Source organism: Pyxicephalus adspersus, chromosome 3 (genome assembly GCF_032062135.1).
Source record: "Pyxicephalus adspersus chromosome 3, UCB_Pads_2.0, whole genome shotgun sequence".
Classification (NCBI taxonomy): Eukaryota; Metazoa; Chordata; class Amphibia; order Anura; family Pyxicephalidae; genus Pyxicephalus; species Pyxicephalus adspersus.
The window spans coordinates 23,473,177-23,486,575 of NC_092860.1; the positions used below are offsets into that span (position 1 = coordinate 23,473,177).

The 13,399-nt window shown below is 36.6% G+C and overlaps 1 protein-coding gene and 1 long non-coding RNA gene across 6 annotated transcripts in view; both read left to right on the plus strand.

The window, feature by feature from the left end:
• LLGL2 (LLGL scribble cell polarity complex component 2) overlaps positions 1-7,183 on the plus strand; it is a 41,961-nt gene extending 34,778 nt beyond the window's left edge. For 2 of the 5 annotated variants that reach the window (XM_072403935.1, XM_072403936.1), the window contains exons 16-26: positions 128-269; positions 368-518; positions 1,059-1,175; positions 1,461-1,627; positions 2,383-2,647; positions 3,251-3,404; positions 3,503-3,534; positions 4,244-4,294; positions 5,130-5,172; positions 5,591-5,652; positions 6,721-7,183. In XM_072403935.1, the coding sequence (XP_072260036.1) occupies positions 128-269; positions 368-518; positions 1,059-1,175; positions 1,461-1,627; positions 2,383-2,647; positions 3,251-3,404; positions 3,503-3,534; positions 4,244-4,294; positions 5,130-5,172; positions 5,591-5,652; positions 6,721-6,728 (1,192 nt within the window). In that variant the 3' untranslated portion in view covers positions 6,729-7,183. Of the gene's footprint in view, positions 1-127; positions 270-367; positions 519-1,058; positions 1,176-1,460; positions 1,628-2,382; positions 2,648-3,250; positions 3,405-3,498; positions 3,535-4,243; positions 4,295-5,129; positions 5,173-5,590; positions 5,653-6,720 lie in introns of all 5 variants that reach the window. The other 3 variants (XR_011919739.1, XR_011919738.1, XM_072403937.1) reach the window with 3 other exon arrangements.
• A 2,240-nt stretch (positions 7,184-9,423) lies between these two features.
• LOC140325856 (uncharacterized) lies at positions 9,424-13,269 on the plus strand. Its single transcript, XR_011919740.1, has 2 exons — positions 9,424-10,855; positions 13,165-13,269. It is a non-coding gene; the product is annotated as an uncharacterized lncRNA (long non-coding RNA).
• Positions 13,270-13,399: the final 130 nt, after the last annotated feature.

Here is a 13,399-nt window from a genome sequence, read left to right on the forward strand (position 1 = left end):
TTATTGATGCCTATTTTTCCAAAGAGAGATTTGCCTTCTTTGTTTGTTTGTCATGATGGGACAGTTATTTGTTTTTTTTTTTGAGATAATAAATGTTTTATTTTTTGGTATTTCTCTAAACTTACAGGTGTACACTGCATGCTAGTGATCAGCTAGCTCTGGAAGGTCCTTTATCTAGAGTAAAGTCACTGAAAAAATCTCTGCGCCAGTCCTTCAGGCGTATGAGAAGAAGTCAGGTCAATAAAAGAAGAGAAGGAGCTGCAGCAAAGGTAAGACATTTCACTGCATATTTCAGATAAATTGGTTGGTGAATTTAGTTAATGTACATTCTGTAAAAGTGTTCTGACATCCTTCTGTCTGATGTCAGGTACAGGAAGCAAATGCACGGTTTGAACAGGAGGCATTGCGTGAAATGGAACTGGCTCCTGTGCAGCGAAGAATTGAAGCTCGATCAGCGGAGGATTCCTTCACTGGATTTGTTCGCACGCTATATTTTGCAGATACCTTTATTCGGGACAGTAAGTAACACTTTTTGTTAACATTCCAAATGCGTTTTATCAGAAAAATGCACACATGAATTATATTTATAATATTTATTATTTTGGATGATTGCAAAATGAGAAAACTGGATGGCCTGTCATTTTGGAAAATTCAATTGTATTCTGTTTCATCCTTAGAGGGATCTCCTGCGGAAAGATTTTAAAAAGATTCTAATTCACCTATATAGATCTTCAGTTAGCTTGTGTGTGTGTGTGTGTGTATATGTATGTGTGTGTATATGTATGTATGTGTGTGTGTGTGTATGTGTGTATATATATATATATACACACACATATACAATCTGTTTTGCATTATTTCTTTTGTTACACTTTTTTTTTTAATTTTTATAACCAATTTTTCTGCAAGATTTAGATTTAATCCGGAGATTTTCACATGGCATTTTATATTTCTTGGGAAATATAGACTTTGGAATAGCTTTAAGTTACTTTTGCATTTAGTTATATTTTTTGGCTTGCACGGTGGACATTAAGATTCTTGTCAATTTTTCTCTTTAACAGGTTCTCGGCATTCTCCATCTTTATGGGCTGGTACGAATGGTGGAACGGTTTATGCCTTTTCTTTACGTGTCCCTCCAGTTGAGCGACGAATGGAGGAGGCAGTGTCTGCATCCCAGGGTAAGATAGACACTGGCATCTGGTTTGATGCACTCCAGGGACTTGTTCACACCTGAGCAGTTAAGCATTGAACTATGTAAAGATGTGAAAACCGATGAGCTTTACAGAGCTGCCTAATTGCCTATTTATCATAAGCTTCAATTTTCATACTTGCTGCAGTTTGAGCTGTATGTGCAGTGCAGTACTGCCAGTCTCTTTAGGATACATATAGCATTTTGGAAAGGGACTTGCCAGTTCTGCTCCCACTATGTGTAATTGTGATTTTTTTCTTTCCTCTCTTCACAGCCAAGGAAATCCAACTTATGCACAGAGCACCGGTAGTGGGCATCCTTATTCTGGATGGTCACAGTGTTCCACTACCAGAACCTCTTGAAGCTGCTCATGATCTCTCAAAAAGCCCAGACATGCAGGGAAGCCATCAGTTGCTGGTTGTATCTGAGGAACAGCTCAAGGTAAGATTTTAAATCGGTTGTGTTGGTAGTGCTCAAGAAGGAAATGCTCAATTTGGATCTGTAGTATGTAAAGTATTTCTATAAAATCTGTTCTGCATTTGTTCTAAATTATGTATGTGACAGTGGAAGCTATGATGGCAACATTGTAACTTTTCCTATAGTATGCTAAATTTGCTAAACAAACACATATGTATTTTGTTAAAACATTTTAAATTTAAAAATGCATTCAGTGTAAGGAGCTTATTTTTTTTCTAGCAAACCCCCTTGCAGTAAGGCTCATTCTGGGGCAGGAAAGAGTAGGACGAGGGACCAGTAAGCGGCATACAATATATGGGCAACAATATTCTGACAATTTGAAAGAGCAGAGGGCTAAGCTTATCAACCTGCTTCTGCTCCTTTAATATTCAATAACAGGTTAGGATGGTGCAGTCCTGCAGGGTGGCGTGTAACTCTGCATTAGATGAGCAGAGAAAACTTTGTTATGTAAAATGACTCCTGTGTTTTAATTTCTCTGGGTATTTATTGGTTTTCCTGAAGTTTGGCCTGATTTACTTTTGTTCCACCATTGCTGATTTCTGCACCGCTTCAGTGCAGTATGTGAATTGGGTTCCTTAGTGTACTTTCACTAATATTACATGGTGCTTGAGACCTTTCTCTATAGTATAATTGTACTACTACTAAGTAGTAGTGTATTGCATAAAAGTTTTTTTTTGTGGTACTTTGTATCATTTTGTGTTTGTATATACCTTTTGCAGGTGTTCACCCTTCCCAAAGTCAGCAGTAAACTCAAGCTAAAACTGACAGCAACAGAAGGCTGCCGCGTGCGCAAGGCAGCAGTATGCAATTTTGGCAGCTGTCGGTCTGAAGATCACAGTGAGAATCACTTGACTGTCCTCACTAATCTAGGAGATATTCAGGTGATATCGCTGCCGCATCTCAAACCACAAGTGCGGTATGACTGTATCCGGAAGGAAGATGTCAGCGGCATTGCATCCTGTGTATTTACAAAATATGGACAAGGTGAGTTCAAAGTTTGGCCCAGGGTTCTCATAGTCTTGATTTGTATAGTTTTATCATTTTAGGCTGGGAATGTGAAACATTTTATATTGAATGAGAAATAATTTAATTATATATGAATATAATACTACGTACCAGGTATACCCAGCTTGTGCAGAGGGTGAAGCTACAGTGTTTTATAAAGCGGCTTTAATTCTATGTTGTGAATAAAACTGACTAGCTGGAGTTCACATAAAGGCTTAGTTGGAGGAGGTTGATCTTTCTGCTAGCAAGGCAGGGCAGTTTTTTATTTTGGTCTGTGTTTAGAGTTAGTAAGTGTCCCTAGCAAATTTTTTGTTTCCAGTTCATCCACCCACCATGCTCTGCAAACTAAACATCATCAATAATAAAATTTGCTTGGTACAGCCCCTTTGCAGCCATTGTATGTCTACACTCGTTTTGGCAAAGTGTCATGTCATTTCACAAAGTGTGTTTTGTGATGTTGACAGTAGTGGACCCATGGTCTGTATAATGTGTTTTGAAATGGACACAAAAGCCTGAGTACCTGGTGAATTAATGCTAGCCTGCTTTTTTTTATTTATTTATTTTTTTATTTTTTTGTTTTAGGTTTTTATCTAATATCTCCATCTGAAATGGAGCGGTTTTCGCTGTCTACATGCTGGCTGATTGCTCCTCGCTGCAGGGTGGATCCTCCGGAGCCCCCATGTAATGGACGGCTTCAAAGAGGCAGCAGTACAGAAAGACAAAGTGAAAAAAACAGGCAAGTGAATGACTAAACAGATGCTAAGATTATTTGATTTAATTGTACATGAAAATCAAATCCTGGTATAATAAGCAAGTGTTTATTTGTTTATACAGGGTATCTGGAAGGGCAGCTGGAGATGCAGATGGTAAGAATGAAATTACAGAGTGTTGGGACCATTCTGCCTAATTTACAGTTGCATGAATGACATTTTACTGGTGAAGCCCCGCTTTCACATTTGTGTGTGTGTTAGAAGCCTTGTTCACTTTGTTTTTTGGGCATCAACAGCCAGGAATGGTTATTTTTTTTGATAGGCAGTACAGAATAGACACAACATTCCAAGGATCTACTGCCTACAACCAGCTTTTGCCATTTCCAGCAATTAATTGACATTTTATTTTCTTTCATTTAAAGCATTCAGAGCCTCATTAGATATTGTCCAGCCTCAGAAAATACAAGTTTTTATACTTACAAGGCTGCCAGAATTGTGTGGCCTTCTCTTCTGTCCCCCCAATGACCATTCAAATTGATCCCAATCCACCGCCCACCCTTTACAAGAAGTTACTGAAAATCCATGTGTGCTTCCTATGGTTCCAAGAGTAGACAAAACTGTGTATTGTAAACAGTGGGAAGTGCTACCATTGGCTGCTGTGGGTACATATACTTCTTGAGTTTAGCCAGAAACATAACACACATTTTTCATGGAGGAGAGTCCAAAAGCTATGCAACCCAAAATAAATCAATGTATGTCATTTTGTATTGTTAACTCTCTTTTACTTTCTTTAGTGAGCGCTGTTTCTTTATTTGTAGGTTTGTATGTTATCCTTTGGTAATAAATAATTTTTCCTGCTTGTCAGCACACAGGGTCAGAGCACCACTGATGGAACATGCATTGCTAAATGATGAGAGTAAGTATCTTTTGTAAAACCTTATGATAGAACTGTAGATGTCTCAGAGCCATTTGATCTGTTTCTGGTGCCTGTGGCTGTCTTGTTATGGCTTTGACTTTGTCTATCTTTTTATCCTTTATTGAATATATTTTTTACTATGTTTTCATTGAAACATTCAAATAGTTCCTTTTGTGTCATATATCCACCATTTTTGTCTTCCCTGTGTTTGACCCCAAGGTTCTGCAAAACAATGTTCTTTTTCTTATATTCTTTTGACCATCCTCTAACCCTGCCCTTCTTGTACATTAGTTTTAGCCGTTTTAGTTTTAGGCTTTTTTTGTAGAAATGATTTGAATTCCTGTAGAGCCTCCCAATCACTTCTATGGGCAGCACAACTGGCATCCTCACACAACACAAGCCTACTTGCAATTGTAATAAAGTAAAATGAGAGGAAAATGTAAAAGTGACATTCCAAATTATTAAAACTGAATTAAAAGTAGAAATATGTACTCTTAAACAACATCCAGTGTGAAAGCAATAATTATTTGGACATTTTTATGGTTACCTCTAAACTGATGAGCTGTAGAACATTTTTTTTACTATACTGCAATTTTTATGGAAAGATTTTGCCTGTTATAATTTCTTTTTTGTGGACACACAACTTGTTATGTTCTGCATCTATTTACTGACCCTAAAATCAGATTGTACATTTATAGCAGCATAGACTGTAGGAGTTCCAAGTGACCTCTTGTTGCAGACCTCTTGTCTCACACCCAGAAATACTGTAAATGTAGATCATGAAAGCCAGACATAGTTACAAGTGTCTGTGCTGATTTTTTTGTTTTCTTTGCAGAAATGCTAAAAGAGATCCAGAGTACTCTAGAAGGTTCAAGAACGTAAGTGTCCATTCTATACAGTATGCTGTGTATGACAATTAAATCGTGGCGTCCTTTAATTAGCAGTTTTAGACTTGTTTAGTAAAGCAAAAAAATTAATGTGTGCAGTCATGTGACCCATAGTAACCCAATGTGTGTTATGTGGAGGTCAATCCAACGATTGCATACAGACTGTATTAGCAATCAACTGCTCTTACGGGTGTTTTTGGGGGCTTTGTCATGTCAGGTACACTTTTGAGACCTTTTAATTCCAATGAAAAAATAAAATAAGTTCTCAGCATTTGGAACTAGTACTGTGAGAGTTGTGCAGTGGCAGCTTCAAATGCTGGACAGGCTTCTCAGCTACCTTAACACCATATCTTTAATATTTTATGACTTGCTTTGATTATCTTAACATTTATTGTTTCTCGTTGCACAGAAGTTTTGGAGAGAGAAACTCCCGACACATCACTGTAGGAAGCCGCTTCAGTAATGGAGCAGGTGAAGTATTTTGATTTATGTGTTTTTGTGATTTGTGTGTTTAGTGTTGTATATGGGGTGCTGGTACATGGCTTTCTGTCAGGGAATTTGGCCCATCAGGTTGACTTAGGCTGCCACTGGCTATGCCACGGTCTAAGAGTTGCAAGGAGTTGAGTGGATTTATTTGCATAAGTTTAAATTTTTTTTCTTGCAAAATTTTCCTGTGTTTTGTAGTGATTCTATCAAAAAAATTCAGCTTTAACTTCCTGTAATGAGCCGTCAACACAATCTCTGATGCATTGCAATACCTTTCATTACTGCCCCTTCTGCCCAGGTTTATCCTTGCTGGACTACAGATTACCCCCTCCCTTGTTGTAAAGAGGCAAGTGGAGACTTTTTTTGTAGACTAACAATCGAGGCAGGACTTGTAACTTTGTTGGGGGCTTCAGTGCATCAGAATAAGTCATTTGTATTTGGGCCAGACATAGACAATGCAAGGGTCAGGCTGTGTTTTAGAATCTGAGTAAATGGACAGTAAAAACCTTTATCATACGTGCACTGTATGGGAGAAAGGTGTTGGTTGGTTCAGTTCGGACCCCTTTACACCAATATGTGTGTTATGGCAAGGAGACCCATTCATTTGATTGGCTGTCAATGATGCATGAATACCACCACAAAATATGTAACCTTATCCCAATTTAGGCTGTGTACACACGTGCAATAATTTTCGTTGGAAACTAACGATCCACGACAGATCGTTCAATAATTATTAAAATGCACAATGACTGGTCAACGATGCCGATGAACGAGGAATCTGGCTGGAAACGAACAACCATCCCGGCAGATCTGATTGTTCGTAATCTATTGTGTGTACGGTTGTTTAGTTATCATGGATTGTACTGTGATACACTTTCTCCTGTACATGTCACTTCCTGCATCGTTTGAACGATCGAATCTAGTGTGTACATTATTGGTGGATTAAATTTGAACGATCGTATTGTTACAGCATGTAGAGAATTGTGCACTATACGATGTCTCAAAATAATCAGGAATAAGAAAAATAATTTTTTTTTCTTCTCTCCCATAAAGCAGAATGAAATGACTACTGACACTGCACCCCCTTTGTGAAAACACTAATCTGAAGTCGGCGGAGATTGAAGACCTTGAACTTTTTCTCTAGACTTTGAAATTTTTGCGGCCATATAATGTCCATTCTGCACAAATTAATTGTAGCTGATTTTACAGAAAATCATTTTTTAAGTTATAAATTTTACTGCCTTATTTCCCCACATGTACAGTATGTGTGTAAAAATGGAAAAATGGCCAAATTTTTTTTTAATAATGTTTTTTTTAAGGTATTTTCATCTTATTGAATTATTTTAGGATTAATGTTTTTATACTGTAAAATGTGGTGTAAACTGCCCTGATGTTGGGTGCTTTAAATTTATTGGGTTATCGTGCTTTTCAGTGATTTTTCTGCCATGCAATCTATTTTTGTAGGAAGTAACTATTTTGTTTGTCTTGCACACCAATAAATTATACATTCCAGCTACATGTGTTTTTTTTTCTTTTCTCATGCAAGGATTTCGGGATTGATCCTTCATTGAAAATCATGGTCTTGCCATTTAATCAGTATTTCTCAACCAGGGTTGCATGGGATCCAAGATTTACTCTAGAGGTTGCAAGGGGTTTCTTGAGCGATGAGCAATTTGAAACATTTTAGGGAATAAAGATAACCGTTCTTGTAGTCTGTCTGCCACCTCTTTAAAATGAGAGAACTCAAAGCGGTTTATGCAAGGCCTTAGATATTGACTCACCAGTGATAGAAAGAATCCAGTATTATTACAAGTATTACCAGTATTACAATTATCATTGCGCAGAAGCCTACTTCCTATTTATCTAAAGACACCCTACTATAGAACATGAAACCATACGCTGTGCAAGCCTAACAGCCAAGAAGAACTATACATCCCTTTAAAGCTACCTGTATTCAACAGAACTTCCTAAATGCTTTTATATAGAGGATGGACAGGCAGACAATTGGGAGAAAGCAAGAACAATCAAAGCACCATGGAGATCCAGCAGGACCTCAGCAACTAAAAAAGGTCTTAGCAATCATTGCTTTAAAACTTTAGTTTTATATAATTACAATACTTTATTACATTTTTGTTTACAAAAAAAAAGTGAATTCTATTCTGAATGAATCTTTACAACAAAATCCTCATTTTCCATCTTTAAAATAAAGTACAATCCTTTTACAAATGTCACCTCATTTTTCAAATAAATGTTTTAAATCGCTCAAGAGACCCCTAGCAACCTCTAGAGTAACCCTAGAATTCTATGGAACCCTGGAATTTCTAAATTGTTTGTACACTAAGTTTTTATTAGTGAATATTGAATTCAATTATGCTCAAGTTCTTTTCATTCTTTCCTTTTATTGTTGCTGCCATCAATACAATCCATATGCAAGCCAAAAAAGAAAGGCTTAAACGATGCCTATAGGTTAAAAATTCAAGAAACACCGTCCTACTATCTCTTTTTGAAATCATGGATACCATCTTTAAATGTTGGCCTACTAACCTAACTCTACCGTTGTACTGGTAAATATGGGGAAAAAATGTGACCTAGCACAAATACCAGCAACATGGCAATACCACAGGTGTTCTATATTTACTACTTATGATTCCAATCAGGACTTCATGAGTCTGTGTGCAGGAGTTGCATGTAGCCTAAAGACATAGTGATTGGAAAGGGGTGATTGTTATACTTTTGGAAGGGTAATATCCTAGTTATGCTTTCATTAGCTGTAACTCTGCAACTCTTAGGAGGTACTCCATCCAATTACTAAACAATCCAGACCTCGGAACAGCAGTCCTCTACCAGGTTTGGTGTCAGGGTCTCCATGTTTAGACAAGGCTCAATGGATGTCACCCACCACCTATCCTCAGCCCTAATTCCCAGCTAAAACTTCCTTTCAGTCTCCTGTAACTGCAGCTCTTTTTATATCCTCCAATGGTGCATTTGCAAGATGCTCACTCTACCCATCAGAAAAGAATAATCAGGTCAAAATCTTTTTATAGTTTCACTAATGCAACATAAACTCTAGGATGCATAAATAATCTGGCTCTATAATTACATGGTTGCTAAACTTTTCCAACACAGCTGGGATACTTACTGTTTACTGTTGCCTTTTGTGTGCTGCATACTTGTATTCTTTTGCATGGCCAGCAGGTGCCAGTGTTGCTTTTAAGGAGTGTTTGATATATTTCTAGGAGTACAGACTGAACTGGTCCATAGAGAGAACTATTATATGATAACATTTATTTGGCTACAGAGAGGCTATTGAAGCACTAAAGACAGTTTATCATGTTTTTAGAAAATGCTAAATGAACAGTTGTCTCAGTTCTTCAAAAACGTGAATGCTGGTTGTTTGCCATTTAGCCATTGTTTTTTCTCTTGTAAATAATTGAGTATTACATATCGGCTCTGGTGACTCATGGCCTAAAGCAAACTATAGTTCAGCATACAAAAATTGTAAGCAGACAGGATTCCTATTGCAGATATAAAATATTTATTTCCGATCATGTGCCTTCAAGCCACAGCAAAAGCCGAACCATATGTACAAAGTGGGGGCTCTGCACTGCAAAAATGCCACAGCCTGTGCATCCTAAACGAGATTCCTAATGTAAATGTATGCCATGGAACCTCTACTTCAGCTCCAAAAGTAATGGGAAAGCTTACATTTTTACCAGAACATAAAATGAGGGTAAATCTTAGTATCCTGCTCCAGTGACCACTGGAGCAGGATACTAAGACTTCCCTATTGGGAATATGAACATGACTCCCATTGGTCAAAATGGTTTGGTTCTCCTTGAGGTCCTATAACCTTGTGGAAAGTGAGCAAGAGAGGCTCTGAGTTTTTTGTACTTTTGTAAATTTTGCTATGGCTAAAAGATAGGGTTGTCCTCAAGAAGTCTGCAAGAGGTTTGGTTATTTAGAAGGTTGTAGAAGTAGGTGTGGTGCATGGTAATGAAGGATATGTCAAATGTTAATTAGCTTCTTTGCATGAATGATCAAGTTGATATAAATATATCCTTAAAATGTAAATCATCTACCACTTTCCTTCTGTTGTTAAGGTGCCATGTGTATAGGTTAATAAACTTGGTCCAGCCTTCTTCTACAACACTTTAGTCTATAGAGGTTTGCTTTGACCCGGGGGCTTCTTCAGGGTCCCTGAAAGAGTCAATTTATATGGGGTGAAAAGATTGTAACTGTGTCAGGGCTATACAAGTCCTTCTTCATCAGGTCCTAGGTTTATTGGATAAAAAGTTAAAAAAAAAAGTTTTAAATCTTAGGAAGTTGCAGCTAAAAGCTTGTTTAGTAATTTATCTGGCAACCTGCATGTTGGCACTCTTGATAGACTCTTCCTTTTGTATACATGCAAATGTTTAATAAAGGTATTCAATAGGAGAAATAGAAGACAAGTTAAATTACAAGATACACAGCATGTATGATAAGCAGTAAACTGTAATTCCAAGGTCTACAGGAAATGAAATTAGCATAATACAATCTACTCAATACAGTCTGCAAGGAGTCTAATAAAAAGTTCAACTATCCATGCATTTCCAATGTTGTTTTAAAGTGTGTATGGATTTGCGAGGACTAAGAATATTCATCGCCTTGAATCTTAAGTGGTCAGATAATGTATTGCTATGTAGAATAAGAAAGGCGTGAGAAATAAAAACTATGAAAAGTGTAAAAGGTAAAAGAAACAAGGACAGGGCAAAGGTGGGTGGAGTTGTTGAAGAAAGGGGATGACTCTTATCAAAGCGCCAATCTCCTCTTAGAAATGTGATATAGAATAGAACAAATAAAGTTTTTTTTAAGGCATCAATTAATACATATTTATGTAAAAAAAAAAACACTTTTTGGTGCAACAACATTGGTATAGTTATAACCACCAGTAGCAATGTTAACAATGTGTCAATAGGCCAATCCTCAATTGGTAGATGTAAAAATATATTAATATATATTATTATTTAATATTATGTTATATTATAAACATTTTGTGCATATTTATAGATCCACCGATTGAGGACATTCCTTTGGCTTTGCAGTTTGTCCTGGGCTTCTCTGCATCTTTGTGTGTCTCTTTGGTCGCCGCCTGTAGATGAGATTTGAGGATGGGACTGAACCAACATATGATCATTGGCATTTTATCATTGTAAGTCATTTTTTTATTCTACATTTATATTAAAGATTTTTGACTAATATTAAGGTGGTAAAATTGTAGAACAATATATAACCTCTATTGGTTATATCCTCCTAATGAAGCGTGAAACGCTTTGAGGTACATTGGAAGAAAAATATGTGATTGATGCTACTGTGTATTATTGTGTGATATTTATTGACATATTGTTATTGTTGCTACTGCTTGTTATAACTTTACCAATGTTTTGGTAACTATACAAAAAAATATTGTAATAATTGATGCTAAAATAACTCTTTATTTGTTTTATTCTATATGGCATTGATGTTAAATTTGGGGTGTGGCATCGTGTGTGGATTTAGACCCATAAAAAACTTTTTTATCTTTATCGTTAATTCTCTTGAAATAAGTCAGGGTAGATTAGGTTTAGGAGTTTAAATGAGACAGAAGGAACACCAAAACCCCATTATTGAGGAACACCATTAATCTCATTAAACCTCATTAGGGGTAAGGGTTCATGGCTGTTACTATAATTTAGGAGAATGATCTTTTCATTACCCCATTCTTCCCCCACTTTACTTGGCATATTTAAGGGAGGGTAGCAGCTTGTATATACGGGTGGCTATGTGAAGTGCTGTTCTTGAAGTGGCATCCCTGACAAGTGACTTGCATATGCCTAAAATTACCCTGTTTCTGCTTTTTGTTTTTTGGTGGTGAAAACATGGGAATTTAAATGACTGGTTTAAAAGGGACGTCAAGGATGAGATATAAATATTATCATGCCATTTTACAAGTGTTGGATGAGGTGTGAATTAGTAGGTGGAAGATGGGAACCAGGACATTGGAATATGTGATCCACAAGGGGGTAGGGTAGCATTTCCCTTGTCTCATGTTAATTCCTATTAATTATTCTACCCAGTAAATTTGGCAGACCTAATTTGGCACCATTGGACCTCTAACACCATTTTTGCGGTACAGTAGTATACATTGCATCCTTGGTGATTTGTAGCTCCAGATACGTTTGGAGGCCCAATAGACTCTTTTCTTGTGACACATCAATATTGCTTTATATAAGGGCCAATCACAAAGGCTTGGGGCTTTCTTTCTGCAAAAAGGAGTTGCTAAATATAAAACTAAGAATAAGAGAAAACTATTTTTTAAATTGACCTTTGAATGGGGCTGGCAAATGTGAGTCTTGCAATATGTTATAACCTGAAATAAAAAAATACAAAAATTGCAAAAACATAATGTATAAAACCATGCTCCATTGTTGTAGGCAAGTCTCAGAATCACAAGGATGACCTGCTAGACTTTCCTTGATGTTATATTTCACCCTTACAGCCTTTAGTCCAGAATACTCTGAATTGGCAACAACTCTTTGGATTACACAATGAATTAGCGTTATTTTTTTAAATAATCTTTATTATAAAATGATATTTTTAGACTGGGTAATGTAAAACTGACATATAATGATACATGTTTATTCATGTTTGTACAGAATTGATTTATATACAACATATAATTACACATCTACATATACACACTATAATTCACATAGGGTAATGCATAAAATCTACACTACATTTTTGCACCATTCACACACACACTTACTGGATCTTTTCACATTAAACCAGTTAATGGCCAGCAAGAATCTGCTGGTAGCTTCACAGTATACAGACACATGCAAACATTACAGGGTGGCATACAAACTTCCACATGTAAAAGCAAGATCCCAATGACATGAACTGGGGCCATAGCACGTGATATAGTGTGAAGGCAAGGGGCTGTGCTGGGATGACCTGCTCCAACACAATGATGTTCATGGAGGCTACAAATGTCTATGTGGTTACTGGGAAATGGCTGAGAAAGGGATTCATAGTGCAGAACATGGATAGTGAAATACATACGTGGAACATGGATACGTGAAATTTTCGAGTTTATGCTTCAAACTGCAAAATGCTTTGGAATTCAAGGAGAAGGCAAAATGAAGTGTTGTTGGGTGGTATGACTAGTACAACAAGCAGTAGGCATTATGTATTATCATATACTTAGATTTTCCATGCAAACTTGAGTTAATTTTTAAGGATCATGATCTTTGCACCTTTGGTGTATATGTATTCAGTATCATCCCTGCAAGCTATAATTGGCTGGTATACTCTATAGAGATAAACTAATAGTAATACATTGGTGCACAGATAAATAAGGTAAATGAATACTGTGCGTGTTTCTCGTAAAAAAAAATACCATCCATTACATTATATATCTAAAACAATGGGGAAATAGCCCACTACTGGGAACCATCATGTTTTTTTTTTTTTTTACAGATTAACCAGCCCCAACAAAGTGGATACACCAATGTATCTATAAATGCATACAAATAAATACATGTAATCGCTACAAATTGTCTAGTAGGATTTGATGAACTGAAATATTGTCTTTTGCTTGTCTTCATTCTTGGATTTCCTAATTCTCCTCATTCAGGTATTTCTGTACATTGCCTCCAATTTATAGTCCGGGCGCATTTAATATTTTTTGTACTGCTGTGTATTCTTAGGTTTT